At 36.6% G+C, this 14276-nt stretch overlaps 1 protein-coding gene across 2 annotated transcripts in view; it reads right to left on the minus strand.

Annotated features, from left to right (window-relative positions):
• Nucleotides 1-14276, minus strand: part of Xrn2 (5'-3' exoribonuclease 2) — a 66080-nt gene that overhangs the window by 18992 nt on the left and 32812 nt on the right. For both annotated transcript variants that reach the window (XM_027421587.2, XM_027421588.2), the window contains 4 exons: nt 13364-13447; nt 11713-11810; nt 11034-11113; nt 9511-9567 (listed from right to left, as the gene is read on the minus strand). In XM_027421587.2, the coding sequence (XP_027277388.1) occupies nt 9511-9567; nt 11034-11113; nt 11713-11810; nt 13364-13447 (319 nt within the window). The remainder of the gene's footprint in view (nt 1-9510; nt 9568-11033; nt 11114-11712; nt 11811-13363; nt 13448-14276) is intronic.

The raw sequence follows: 14276 nt of genomic DNA on the forward strand, positions 1-14276 counted from the left end.
GCAGCATCCCTCCATGACCTCTTCATCAGCTCCTGCCTCCAGGTTCCTGTCCAGTTTGAGTTCCTGTCCTAACTTCCTTTGATGATGAACAATGATATGGAAGTGTAATCTAAATAAATCCTTTCCTCTCTCAATTGCTTTTATCATCTTGTTTGATCGAAGCAATAGAAACCCAAACTAAGGCAGCATCTTATGGAAGGTAATATACATTAAAGCTGAATCACACACCCTGCTTTAATAAAGTCTTGCTTAACACTTAAATATATACTGAGTAGTTCAATCAAATTCCCTTTTGGGGGGTGGCAGGTGTAATATATATCTAGCCCCCAAAATGTTAGGTGTATGTCCGAGTCTTCCTTCTGACTCAGGAATAGCCATTCTAGGAGTTTAGTTATACATCAGGTTTATAATCAAGAAAGTTTATGGCACCCTTATTCACCATGTTTTAAGTTATAATCTGAATGTATGAATAATACTACAACTTACTAAAGAAACCAAGGTTCATCCAAAAAATGAAATCCTCAGGAGACAGGTAAAAAAATTAGTAAAACAAAACAAAACAAAAAAAACAGACATGTATAAAGTGCATATACAATAGACCAAACATATATTTCAATAATTATTTGTAATTTTCTTTGTGTAATCATTGTCCCTTTGTCAAACCTATCTTCTTAATATTTTCAAAATTACTCGTAATTACAATTAATTGTTATAATCAGTTAAACCAGGCAGTGGTGGCACACGCCTTTAATCCCAAAACATGGGAGGCAGAGGCAGATAGATCTCTGTGAGTTTGAAGCCAGTCTAGTCTACAAAGTGAGTTCCAGGACAGCCAGAGCTGTTACACAAAGAAACCTTGTCTCAAAAAATAATTTTTTTAACTGAAATGATTTTAATCAGTGACATTTTGAGGCAGTTAATTATTTTCTTTCTTGTTCAATATCACTACTTTTACAACTAGGTTCCATGTGTAATACAGAAAAATTTACTATAGTGAGACTTAACTGTATATTTTAAGTACACAAATCACATTTCAAATAAAAAAATACCATGAGCACAAGGAACCACTGAACAATATTTCATTTAGTCAGTTGGTTCATCAAAGATCTCACTTTTTATTTGCAACAACTATCTTTATCCCTAGTGTTCCTTGATGGGCATGGTGGCAGAAAGAGGGCAAAACTGGAACAGAAATGAAATGTTTCAGAGTATTATAATGAACACAGAAATTATGTATTTGGGGTCATTGGGGCCTTGCAAATACCAAGAGAGAAACCTGCTCTATATGCTTTCAAGCACTGTCTCAATAGCAGCTATCTTGTTTCATTCAGTAGGTTTCCAATCTGATAGGTTGCCCATTACACACAAATCAGGGTGGCAGTCTGCACACAGACTGATCAGGCTTCAAGCTTGTCTCCCTTCTAAAATCAGAAATAAAGATGATTTCATTGTTTTTGAGACAGAGTTTCTCTACCATAGTTGTTTTATAAGTAAGAGAGCAAGCCATGCAGTAAGATGCCATAGAAAAGATGCCAAATTAAAGCTGGGTGCACTTGCCTTCCATCAACAAAGGTAATGTGCATGAATGGGGGAGAGTGACAAGGGAAGTCTTTAATCTGGAAACTAAGGAAAACACCCAAGGGACTATATCTGAGGTACAGTGAGACTAGTTATGGAATGGCAGAAAAGGTATTGCTAAAATCTATAAACACCTGAAGAATTAAAACCATCTTTCTCAAACTATTCCAAAAAACTGAAAAAAAGAGACTGTTCCAAACTCATTCTATGAGGCTAGCATTACTCAGATACCAGACCACACAAAGAGCAGAATAACCAAAAAAAAAAAAAAAAAAAAAAAAAAAAAAAAAAAAAAAAAAAACATAGACCAGTATTTCTGATGAACATGTATGTAAAGATTGCCAACAAAATCCTGTCAAACCAAATCTGACAGCACATCAAACACCATAATTAAGTAGAATTTATCACAGAGATGCAAGGGGACTTTCACATGTCAGTAAAAGTAGTGCCTTTGGTATGGTTTGAATATGTTTGAATATGGAATGCCCCCCCCCACACACAAACTCATGATTTGAATGTTAGTCACTGACAGTAATACCATTTGTGATGGTTGCAGAAACCAGGAGGTAGCCTTTCTGGAAGAAGTAAGCCAGTGGGGAGCAGGTCCTTGTGAGTATCAGGTCACATTCTGTTTCTTGGTTAGTCATAATGTAAAAACAACTCTCCTCTGCTACACATTTCCATCATTATAGTGTTCTGCCCACGTATGTGAGTCCAAACAACTATGGCCCAAACCATTTAAAGCTGTACACCCAAATAACTGATTCTCTCATAAGCTGTTTCAGGGACCCTGTCAAGCAATGAGAAAAGTAACTAAAGCACCATTACTTTAATGTAATGGAAGTGGATGTGTAGCAGTCTTGCAATGAACTTGTAATGGTGGCCATACCACCTTGGGCAGAAAGAGGGAAGCTTGAGGCATGACTTTCCTTTCTGCTTTCTTTCTGGTGGGTCAGCTGATCTAGTAGGAAGGGCAGAGAAATTCTCCTGCGGTTCTTTGTATTTTTCTGTTTAACTATTCCCCAATAAACACCCATTTACCATTTATCTTGGGTCTAGTGAAATAACTACATCCTTACCTTCATGGATGTAATGTAATTAAAGTAGAAGTAATGAAATTAAAGTGGAAGAAAAAACGGTATAATCATTTTAATGAAAGTACCCAATAAAATCCAACATTTTTTTTTCCCCGAGACATGGTGTCTCTGTGTGACAGCTTTGGCTGTCCTAGGACTCACTTTGTAGATCAAGCTGACCTCAAACTTGAACTCACAGAGATCTACCCGCCTCTGCCTCCTGAGGGCTGGGATTAAAAATGTGCACCACCACAGTCTGGCAAAATCCAACATTCTTTCATGATAAAAACCTTCAATAAGTTAGGCAAAAAAGAAAAATGTGTCAATATAACCAAGGCTACATATTAAACAGCATAACCAACTTTTAAACTTTTATGGGAAAAGGTTGAAATTGTTCCCTCTGATATATGGAACAATACAAGGGTCCTATGTTCACCACTCCTATCTAACATAATTTTGCCAGGGTAATTAGGTAAGGCAAAGAGATAAAGGACATCCAAAGTGGAACAAAGAACAAACGAACCAGCCAACTTAACTGTTGTCAGATTATATGCTCTGACATACAGAATGCCCTGAAGACCATCAAAACCCAAAGGAATTGATAAATTTAATAAAGTTACAGATATAAAAGTCAACACACACACATATACACACTTCATCCCATTAATAGCAAACTGGTTAAAAAGCAAGATTTTAAAAAGCAGTCACATGGGGCTAAAGAAATGGCTCAGCAATTAAAGGCACTTGCTGCTCTTGCAAAGGACCTGCACCCACATACACCAGGCAGCTCACAACCACTTGTAACTTTAGTTCCAGGGGCTCCAATATTGGCTTCTAACATCCACAGGTACTTGCACAAACATGGAGCACATAAAAACATTCAGGCACACACACATAAACAACACTTTTTTTTTAGAGGCCTCTCATTCCCATATTCAACATTTTAAAGAAAGAAAAAAATAGGAACAAATTAAACTAAGAAGGTAAATGATATCTTCTATGAAAATTATATGATAGTGACCAAAAAAATTCATGTGAGGATCCACAAAAAGCTAGAAAGGTGCCTGGGCTCAAGAACTGGAACCATTAGAAGGGCAATGTGGTGCAGGCCTTTAACCCCAGCACTTGGGAGGCAGAGGCAGATGGACCACTGAGTTAAAGGCCAGCCTGGTTTACAGAGTGAGTTAGTTCCAGGATAGCCAGGGCTACACGGAGAAACCATGAATGAATGAATGAATGAATGAATGAATGAATGAATGAATGAGGTTGGTTGTGGTTTTGGGTTTTTTTTTGTTTTGTTTTGTTCTTTTGTGTGTGTGTTTCGAGACAGAGTCTTTTATGTAATAGCCCTGGCTGTCTTGCAACTTGCTCTGTAGACCAGGCTGGCTTTGAACACATAGAGATCTACCTCCCTCTCCCTCCCAAGTGCTACAATTAAAGGCATGGGCCACCACTACCCAAAGAGAGATAATTTTAAATGGAAAAGGACATGGTCTTCTTCCCAAAACCAAAGAAAAACTCAGTTTAATTGAAGTAGTAGCCCTTTCTCATTAGCGATCTGGGAGAACTGCAAACCCTACAAAAATGATCTGAGCACTCACTAAATTTATACAAGGAAGACACAAAGCTAGTACTGTTCCATAGTTGCAAACAACAAATGCCTTAAATCCTCAAAAGCCTCATTCTCATGTAGAGAAAGCACAGACAGTTTAGGGAAGAGCCTTCAATGGGTATGTTCAAGTTCAGATGACAGACTGAGAGGAAGATCTATCAGCAAGTCATACACAGAATAATCTCAAACTAAGAAAATGAACAAGACCAGCAAAATAACAAGCTCCCTGGAAGAGGAACTACTCCTCTGGCTCTGTAGACCAGCCTGGCCTCAAACTCATAGATCTGACTGCCTCTGCCTCCAGTGCTGGGAATAAAAAGGCATGCACAAGCATGCCTAGGTAACATAAAGGGATTTAATAAGAGATGAAGCTAACACTTGGGAAGGCAAATTCCCTCATTCACCCACATATACAAATTACTTCATGTACCATTCCTTTAACTGTTTAAAATTTCCTTTCTCCATGCTCATGCTCTAAAAGGGAAAAAAAAATTCAAGCCAATAGGGGAAGTAATTCCCAAAGCTTCCCTCAGAACTACACCCAAACAATGATTTTTATACTTAAGATATTATACAAATCATTCAGAGAAAGAAAAGTATCTAAAAATAAATTTGGACATTCCAATTCAGGGGACAAAGATATTACATATAATTCTAAAGATGAAATCATTGTTTTCTGGGGACATAGTAAAGATATCTCCTAAAGTTAAAGACTATGAGAATTTTAAATCATTTCTAAAAATGTATATGAAAGTTTTTTCGTGTTCTTTTTTAAAGAAATGTACTTTCCAAATGTTGTAACATCAGCCACAGCACAAACTTACTCCCTAAAGCAAAAACCTATTAGGCAAAGATCCAAAGGCGAGAAAGGATGGGGGAATCTATAAAAGTTCAAAAGCCTTTTAAAAAACACTTTGTCTCTTTATTTATTTATCTATTTGTGCAGTGGGACACACATGCCATGGCACAAGCATGAATGAGGTCAGAGACAGTTTGTAGGAGTTACCTGGTTCTCTACTTCCATTATGTGCACTTCAGAGACTAAACTCGGCCTACCACATTTGGCAGCAAGCACCTTTACCTGCTGAGATACTTCTGGCTAAGGATACTCTCTGACATGAGTCCACAAGTTCCCTGTCCCTTTACCTCTCTCCGGTTTATTATCTTGTAAGTGTCCAGGTAGAACACTGAAGGGAAATATACAGATTACCATCCCCAGTGTCAGAGACCACAAGCAGGGACTAGCATGTAGGTAGGATTTATCTGGGAGAGGAAGCAGTACACTGAAAATAGGAGAAAAGCATCCTGCCCCTCCCAGAAGTCCAAGGAAAAGGCAAGTCAACAACAGAATGGCTATAGCAGAAACGCTATATATATAGTGAGCACTTGCCCCCAAACCTTAAACAAAAGCTCCTAAACCAGCCTAGGAGTTCAATAGGCTGTTTGGATGAGGCCAGAGAACCATGTTCAGATTTACATTATTCCATACAACTCTGTGCACCTGAGAATATTTTCACCTGCTTTTTCCAAACAGATGTAACAGTGCTGACTCAATATCTTTCTTACTTAGTCATTTTAAGACTTACTTTAAAGAGCTGTCAAGATGGTACCAAAGGTAAAGGCACTTACTGCACAAACCTGGCAACCCTAATCTCTGAAACCCACAAAAAGGTAGAAGTAAAGAACTAACTCCACAAAGTTGTCCTCTGACAGCCATATGTACTCTGTGTGTGTGTGTGTGTGTGTGTGTGTGTGTGTGTGTGTGTGTGTGTGTGTGTGTGTGTGTGTGTGTGTGTGTGTGGTGCACGTGTACCTGTAAGCCTAATAACAAATTTAAAATAAAAAAGAATTATTCTGACAAATGCTATTTCAATACTACTGTTTGGGAACGGTTGCATACTTCTCAAAGCAAGAAGCAAACTCCCCATAGCAAGCATTATTTTTACTCTAACTTTCCCTATACACTCTGATTAATACTAACAAGCATGCCAATGCAAACCGTTCTTGCAGGAGAGTTTTTATGATTCATATACTTGACATTTTAAGACACTTAAAGAGTTCGTAGAATTGTGACATTCTATCAGAAGAGGTTAACCAGTTCAGTGTTCTAGAAGCCAAATACTCCCAAGTGTTTTCCACTATCAGCTCTGCTGTTGAGTGTATGTATCTGACTTCTTTCAGGCTTTATTTCTCAGTTACTTATCTGCCAGCTGTGAGCCTTATAAATAATGTGGTAATCATTACATTTAAAATTCCACTTACACACAATCCAATTAAAAAACAAAAACAAAACTTCCTGAGGAAATGAAATGTTCTATTCTTTGCTTTATTTATTCAAAGATGATCAGAGTAAGTTTGAAAGACACACTTCTTTGAAGAAAAAAAAAAAGACTGAAAATGTAATATATAAAATTATACAAATTATACACTATGTTTTAAAAGAAAACAAGCAAAATGGAAGCTAGTTCACAGACAGGCAGATAAAGGAAAGAACATTTCAAATACTGAAAAGAAAGCAAAAAGGTCAAAGTGATGTTGAAAGGACCAGCCAGAATGGCAAGGAGGTAACCTTAAGAAAGCGGAGATTCAGGCCACAGAAAAAATGACCCTTTCACAGGAGTCACACAGCTTATAGCCACATTATGATTCATAACAGTGGCAAAATTACAGTTATGAAGTAGCAATGAAAATAATTTTATGGTTGGGGGGTCACCATAACATGAGGAACTGTTTAAAGGGTCGCAGCATTAGGAAGATTAAGAACCACTGCTCTAAATCATGACAGGTCTGGAAAGCATGAGTGGAGTGTGTGTACATGCCTCCTGCTTTAACAAAAGAAGAGATAATTGTGCTGCTACAGTGTACTTTTCTATAATTTAAGTCATATACAGAATGATTTATATATTGAGAGCTTGTTGGAGGATAGTCAATCACATGTGACCCCCAAGTTTGCATTTGTGTTGATTAAATAAAATTAACCGTGGATCAGGAGGCTTGAGTTAGCAATTAGTTGACAGAAAGTAATCAGAGCATCAGAGGACATCCAGGAGAGAGAGAGAGAGAGAGACACAGGAAGTTGGAGTGATGCGGCCTTTTCTGGTTTGGTAGAACAGAAGCACAGGTCTTTTGGGGGACGCCAACAAGGAGAGAGGGTTAGCTAGTTACTACTCAGAGATGCTGAGTAGCAACCATTTTGAGTCTTATTTATAAATAGAATAGAAATTTGATTGAAGCTACCTTTAGCGGCAGCAACAGGGCTGGTGCCTGAGGGAACAGAATTCCTGCCAGGCTGCAGCCTGAGTGGCCAGGCTGCTGCTAAAGAAGCAAGTCAATGACTGCAGAGTCTCAATTGTTGGCTGAAATAGCAAGTTAAGGTGCAGTCACTGTGCTGAAGATAAAGCAACAAGAGTTAGCAAGGATTATTAGAAAAAAAAAAAAAAAAAAAAACACTACGGCCAAACAAATTAAAATAGTGGGGAAAAAAAAAAGATGAGGACAATTATAGGAACATCAAAGTTAAGCCATTAATATAATGAATGGCTTAGGAAATCAGTATTGAAAGAAAGAAAAGATCTCCCAGGCCACAGGTTATATCTGCTTAGTCTTTCTATGAGCTTGAGAGATAGGGACAGATGTGACAGGAACCAATCCAAAATCAATGTGAAGAAAGAACTTCTCAAGAATGGAAGAAGAAGCTGGCTGATGGAAAGTATAAAAAGAATCAAAAGAAATGACTGCAAGGTTCTATTTAGTTTCCATCTTCACTTATCAAGCAATTATAACTAGAATATATAACTTATTTTGCAGACATATGTACAAACACACACTCTTGCAAAAAACTGGATCTTGGCCTCAACATTATTTCTCAGAGAAAATATTGAAAATTACATTGTAAAATAAAAATTAGCTAAAGTTTTCCACAAATCTTTAGAAAATTAACTCAAAAAGGTCCATGTTTGAAGTTAAAAGTTTCAACATACAGCACCTACAGAATGGTAGACACATTAGGTATCAAACACCGCAGGGTCTTTCAGTGTTAGAAACAGTGAACCAGCAACATCATCATCTACTACCCAAAAAACTGCTCCAGAACTTGTCCGCTGATCTGCAACTCTCCTTTGGGCAAACTTCTCTATCACAATTGGAAACTTAAGTAGAATTAGCTATTTCTAGAGGGCTAGATAGTAAAGCCTCTGAAAAATGCAGAAAACCCAAGGAGTACAAACAAAAATTGACAATTCAAAAAGAGAACTAGTGTAATTAACTGGCCTGAAGCACCAATGTGAGGCAGAGACCCCACAGGTTAATGCAATGTCCACACTTAATGTGGCAGAGCCAGATTGTTTGTGATGGGCTTATGAGCATGGCTTTAAAGTCTGCACTTCACCCTTAACAAAAGAACACAAAGACAGAGTCAGGACAAATCACATATAAAGACGAACAGTAAAACATATTAAAAAAAAAGAAAAGTCCTTCTGGCATGACAATTAGCTACTAACTAGATCCATTTAAGCCAGGAAATAAACTGATTACATTTTGCAATGAGAAATTTAAGTAAAATCTCAAGTATATCCTGAAAGTATGAGCAATTTTAACAATGGATTAGAAAGAAAGAATTATCAGGTATTTAGCAAATTCTTAAACGTATCTGCTTTAGTCTTGCCTACACACTGCCAAAAGTAATAGCAGCATAAACTCTGTCACCAAGATTATTTATATCACACAGAGAAGCAGTGTGCTATATATACTGTTATTTGCAACAGTTACATTCCTTTTTTTTTTAAGTCAATAGAAGATGCTGAAGTGAGGGATAAATTTTCCAGCTAATCTTAAGAAAATATACTACATAATATTTTTATTTTCTAATTCTGCGGGACCACAATTATTGCAATAATTACAGCAACAGTGAAGCAGTGTGAACCACTGGGGCATAAAGGTCTGTCTGCTCCTATACAGCATGGAAACCCCATTTCCACCTCCCACTTTCCTAATCCTGGAAGAATCAGAGGTTGTCAGGGGAAACCAGAAAACAGATAAGCATGCTTGTTAAATCAGTAACCTTAACAATATACATAATTTAAAGTCAAGAGGCTCTGCTCTGAGGTCTGCAACACAAGGACTCTCAATTTCAAAGAACTAGTGAATTAGCACTGCCATTTCCTTGTAAATTAGAGATCTGTTAAAATTCACTTCTAAATGTGAAGCTGTGCCCTGGACAAATGCTCCAAATTTTAGAAAACTTACCTGACTGCAGTGTTCTGTGTCAGGTCCCGTAACATGGGCACAGGGGAACATACTGTTCTAAAGGAAAGCAGAAGAATCACCAGTGTGCATTAGACATGCTGTTTGTGAGGCTTCTGAAAAAATAAATCATTAAAATGCACTAACAAAAACAATAAAGACAATGACCCTGTTTATTATGAATAGAAAACAATAATGGATAGTTTATATTAAAATCTGTAAGAGAAAACAAAAGACACTCCCTCTTCCCCAATTAATCCAAAAGGGGAACGAAAAGATCAACCCCACCCACCAAAAGAAAGTTGAATGAGAGCTGGCAAAGGGGCTCAGCAGTTAATAGTAATTATTGCTATTCTAAAAGACCCAAGTTTGGTTGCCAGCATCCATGTTAGGAAGCCTCACAACCTCCTGTGAGTCCAGCTCTAAGGGGCTCTGACTTTTGGCCTCCACAAATATGTGGACTCTCATGCACATACCAACACATAGACAACACATCACATGATTAAAAAGAAAATAATTTAGGAAAAAAGGCCAATTAGTCATTAACCATAGGATATTTAATCTCACCAGTAAACAGAGAAATACAACTGTAAACCCTAAGAGATCATTAAGCAGATTAACAACAACAACAACAAAATGGTGACAATGTCTTAAGGATACACAGTATCAATCTCTCTTACAAACTACTACTCACTAGATTAATACTATATTGTAACCACTTTGAAATAGCCAACACACTCTAATGATTAGTAAGTTCCTCTTGAATATGCGCCCTGAATAGCTGTCCAAAAACTTTGGTCTCCGAACTGCTTTATATTCTTGAAAATTATGCAGCCAGGCTGGGGAAATGGTTGTCAGTAAAGTGCTACACAATCATGAAGAACAGATCTCCAATTGCCAGCTCCATGTACAACCATGTCTCCAAAAAAGGAAAGGAAAATAAAAAGGCAGAGAGAGGGAGGCATCAAATATAGCTGTCTAGTTTCTATATAAGTGAATGTATGCACACACTTGTGTACACACCCACACACCCACAACTGAGAGGGGGATCTCAAAGAACTTCTATGTTGGCTGTAACTATTTGTTTATTAGAAAAATTTTAAATACCAAATTAGCATAAATAATATTTCAATGTAAAACAATTGTATTACGAGTATTACTACTAAATTTTTTTTTAATCTAAAAATCTGGCTTATTTATTTCAATTGTCTTTTCTGCTTCTTGTTCCCTATCTTGCCTCTAAAAACTCCACTGTGTGCTCAAGAAACAGAACAGGAAAATCAAGTGACATTGGAATAGTAGTAGCAGATGACAACAGCTGTAACTGTGCAGGTGCCTTAGTTTGAGGAACCCAGAAACCTTCACGGAAGGCAGCAAAGCTACTATATGCTACGGTGGGCTTGGGATCCATGTCTTTATTTCAGTCCAGCAGAATTTTGCTGTAAGTGTATAATTTTCATATTGGACTAAAAGGAAAAGCTAAGTTTCCTCCCAGTTGTCTCAACGATATACAAGTGGGTACTTACTGATCTGGAAGAATGGCTTCTTCATCCAAAGAAAACTTTCCTTGAATCCCATGACACAATTCAGGTGGCACATCTATTGGCTGTGGAAAAATGCATTCCTTTAATTTTAACTGAATGACGAAGCACGTGAGAATATGAAGCAGAGACTTGTTCGCCTTCTCTTAAGAGGACATAAGTTGAGAAGACTGTCACTCAGGGTCAAAAAGGGAAGGTACAAACAAACCAAGGATCTATCAGTAGGTGAGCTGATAAACAGATTGTGAATTTGCTTCTTACTGAACATTATTCACTCATACAAAGAAATGACATTTTGGTAATGCCTACTACATGGATGAACTTTTAACATGCCAAGTTAAATAAGGCAAGACAATGGGGATTCACACTGTTGGATTCCAGTTATGTGAGGTACCAAGAATAAAGACAGAGACAAATAAATATCTAACTCTGGGGGAATCACAGAATGGGGAGGTGTTGTTTAAATGCTGTCTAATGGGCACAAAATTTCTGAATGGGTAAATGGAAAAGTTCTACTGATGGACAGTGGTGTTAATAGTACAAAACCATAAATACACTCAGTGTCACAACATCTTATACTTCAAAACTTAAGGGTAAATTAAATGCTATACACACATGCACACAAGCACATGTTCCTAATTATTAAACAAATTGTATACTGTACCTCTGTGGAACCTGTCTGATACAGCTCTAAAATGAAGTCATGTAGTGGGTGAAGTTTTCCCACAAACATAACATCACCTCCAAGACTATTTCTCCTGTCTAAATAAAAAAGAATAAGACCACAATCAAGCAATTACATGTAATAAGACCTATTTTTATAAAGCTACAACAAAGGAAAGCACACACATTCTAAAAATAATCTCAGCACAATGTTTATGAAAAATAATTTATAAATGATAAACTTATATTCACGATATGTGGCTCTTACAATATTTGAAATGGGTTTTCAACAATGAGAAACTCTAAGAGGCTATTGCTCAGACATACTTGGATATATTGCAAGATAAAGGGTAAGACTTCCATAGTTATAAAGCGCCCAATTTCCTGTGTAAGTCATAAACATTCTCTAAGGAAATACAAACAACCACATCATGACAAAGATGAATCAATGGTTTCTTAGACTATATTGATACTAACTGAAATTTTCAAAACTGAGTTCATCTTTACAGTTTCCCGATCTAAATATTGTGCATTAATTATAAAATGCTACTTTTTATGCAGAGTAAGATTTCAAGTTAGTCCTTTAGGAGTGAATGCTTATTTTACCCAATTCTTTCAAGAAAAGTTAATGCTTTGATGATTATAGGAAGAAGGCAGATGGAGAAAATGAGTAATGCCTTCCTAAGAGGCAAGAGTATTTTTGTGAGTGCGTGTCATTAAGAATCAAAAAAGTCAAAGGGTATTCTTTCTTTTTTAATTAACCTAGGAATGTTTATTTCCTTCTTAGTTCCTTCAAAGCCCCAGTCATTGTTCAATAGGGTAGTGTGTTGTTTAATCTCCACAGGTTTGTGAATGCTCTATGGTTTCTCTTACTGTTGATTTATAGTCTTACTCCAGCAAGATCAGACAGAATACAAGCAATTATTTCCATTTCCCTGTATTTGTTAAGACTTGGTTTGTGTCCTAATACATGATCTATGTCACTGATAGTTCCATTATCTGCAGTTTGGATAATATGAATGTATATAAATGTCTATTCAGTACATTTGATCTAGGATGTCATTTAATTCAGATATTTTTGTCAGGATTACCTGTCAATTGCTGGAGTTAATCTATGACATTATCTCTAGCAGTACTAAATTGGATGCTCTAGTATTCAGGGTTTAGAATATTAACATCTTCTTGATGATTATTCTTTAATCAGTATGAAGTGACCATATTCATCTGTTCTTACTAGCTTTGGATTGAAATATTTATTGTCAGACATAATACCTGCTTGTTCCCTAGGTCCACTTGCTTGAAATAAGTCAAGGGATATTCTTAAGTGTGACCTTTTTTTTGAGCTGAACTTGAACTTTCATCGATTCTCTGCCTTATCTTACCCTTCAGAACTAGGATAAGAGGGTTGTGCCACCAAGTCCAGTTGAACAGTCATTTTTTAGTAAATTTAGCAAATACTTTTGAATTAAAAATTACAGCAATCTAGTACTCAATTTACAGATAATAGATTAAGAAGCAAAGTTAACTTAATGTGTTACAAAGAAGTAAAACAATTTATGCCTTCTCTATGAGAAATTTGACAATTTTATGCAGAAATGTAAAGTTTCTGTTGTACAGACTCAACATTGACCAAGTGGCAGTGTGACTCTTACTCTCTTCTGGAGTGAGGTCTGGGTACACCTCTTCTAGGGCAGCCCGCAGCCTTCGTTCATCCACAAATGGCAACAGAGCAACACCTGAAGAAGCCAACACATCACCTGACTATTAGAATCACGTGATTTCAGATTTTCATTGGGTCAAATGAACATTCTAGTAAAGTATCTCTGTTGACAGAAAAACATTTGAAACTAACTCTTATTTTTGTCATGTAGCCAAAATTCAGATGCAAACATTTTCATATGCCGTAGTAATGACCAAAAATATCCCTATGTTTTTCTTACTTACAGTGTCACCTTATTAAAGCCTTCGGGCAAACAGCAGCTCATCTTCTTAGAGCTTGAGCTTGTCCTTTTGTCCTTCCTGATTCTTTGTAAAAATGAGGGCATTTACCTAACATACTCAGAAGTTCTATTTCTGAACTATATGAAAAGTCTCATGTAACTTCCAAGCTTCCATAGCACTCTGTTTATGCTTTAATCTGATTAATTTTTATGCAAACATTCTTACTAGCTTTGCCTAAATAACTTACTAGTGGGAAATAGAACAGAATGTCCATATTGGGGTAAAAATAGCCTACAGAGCATGCTGAATTAAAGTGAAAAGATAATCCACAGAATTAGAGAAAATATATAATAAAAATCACATCAAATGGGAATAATGCAACAACTAATAACCAATCCAACCTAATGGATTTGAAGATATTTCTTTAAGAATACAAATGCCCAAAAGATACATAAAAATATGCTCATATATAAAAATAAACTAAAGCTATTGTGAGTTGCCACTTGATAGTGGTTAGGGCAGCTCTAAAAAACAAAAAAACCCAAAAACCCAAAACAAAAAACAAAAAACACCCAGGGAAAAATATTGGCAATGATGTGAGGAAATTCAAACTGTTGGGTATTA

Source organism: Cricetulus griseus, chromosome 6, assembly GCF_003668045.3.
Source record: "Cricetulus griseus strain 17A/GY chromosome 6, alternate assembly CriGri-PICRH-1.0, whole genome shotgun sequence".
Lineage (NCBI taxonomy): Eukaryota > Metazoa > Chordata > Mammalia > Rodentia > Cricetidae > Cricetulus > Cricetulus griseus.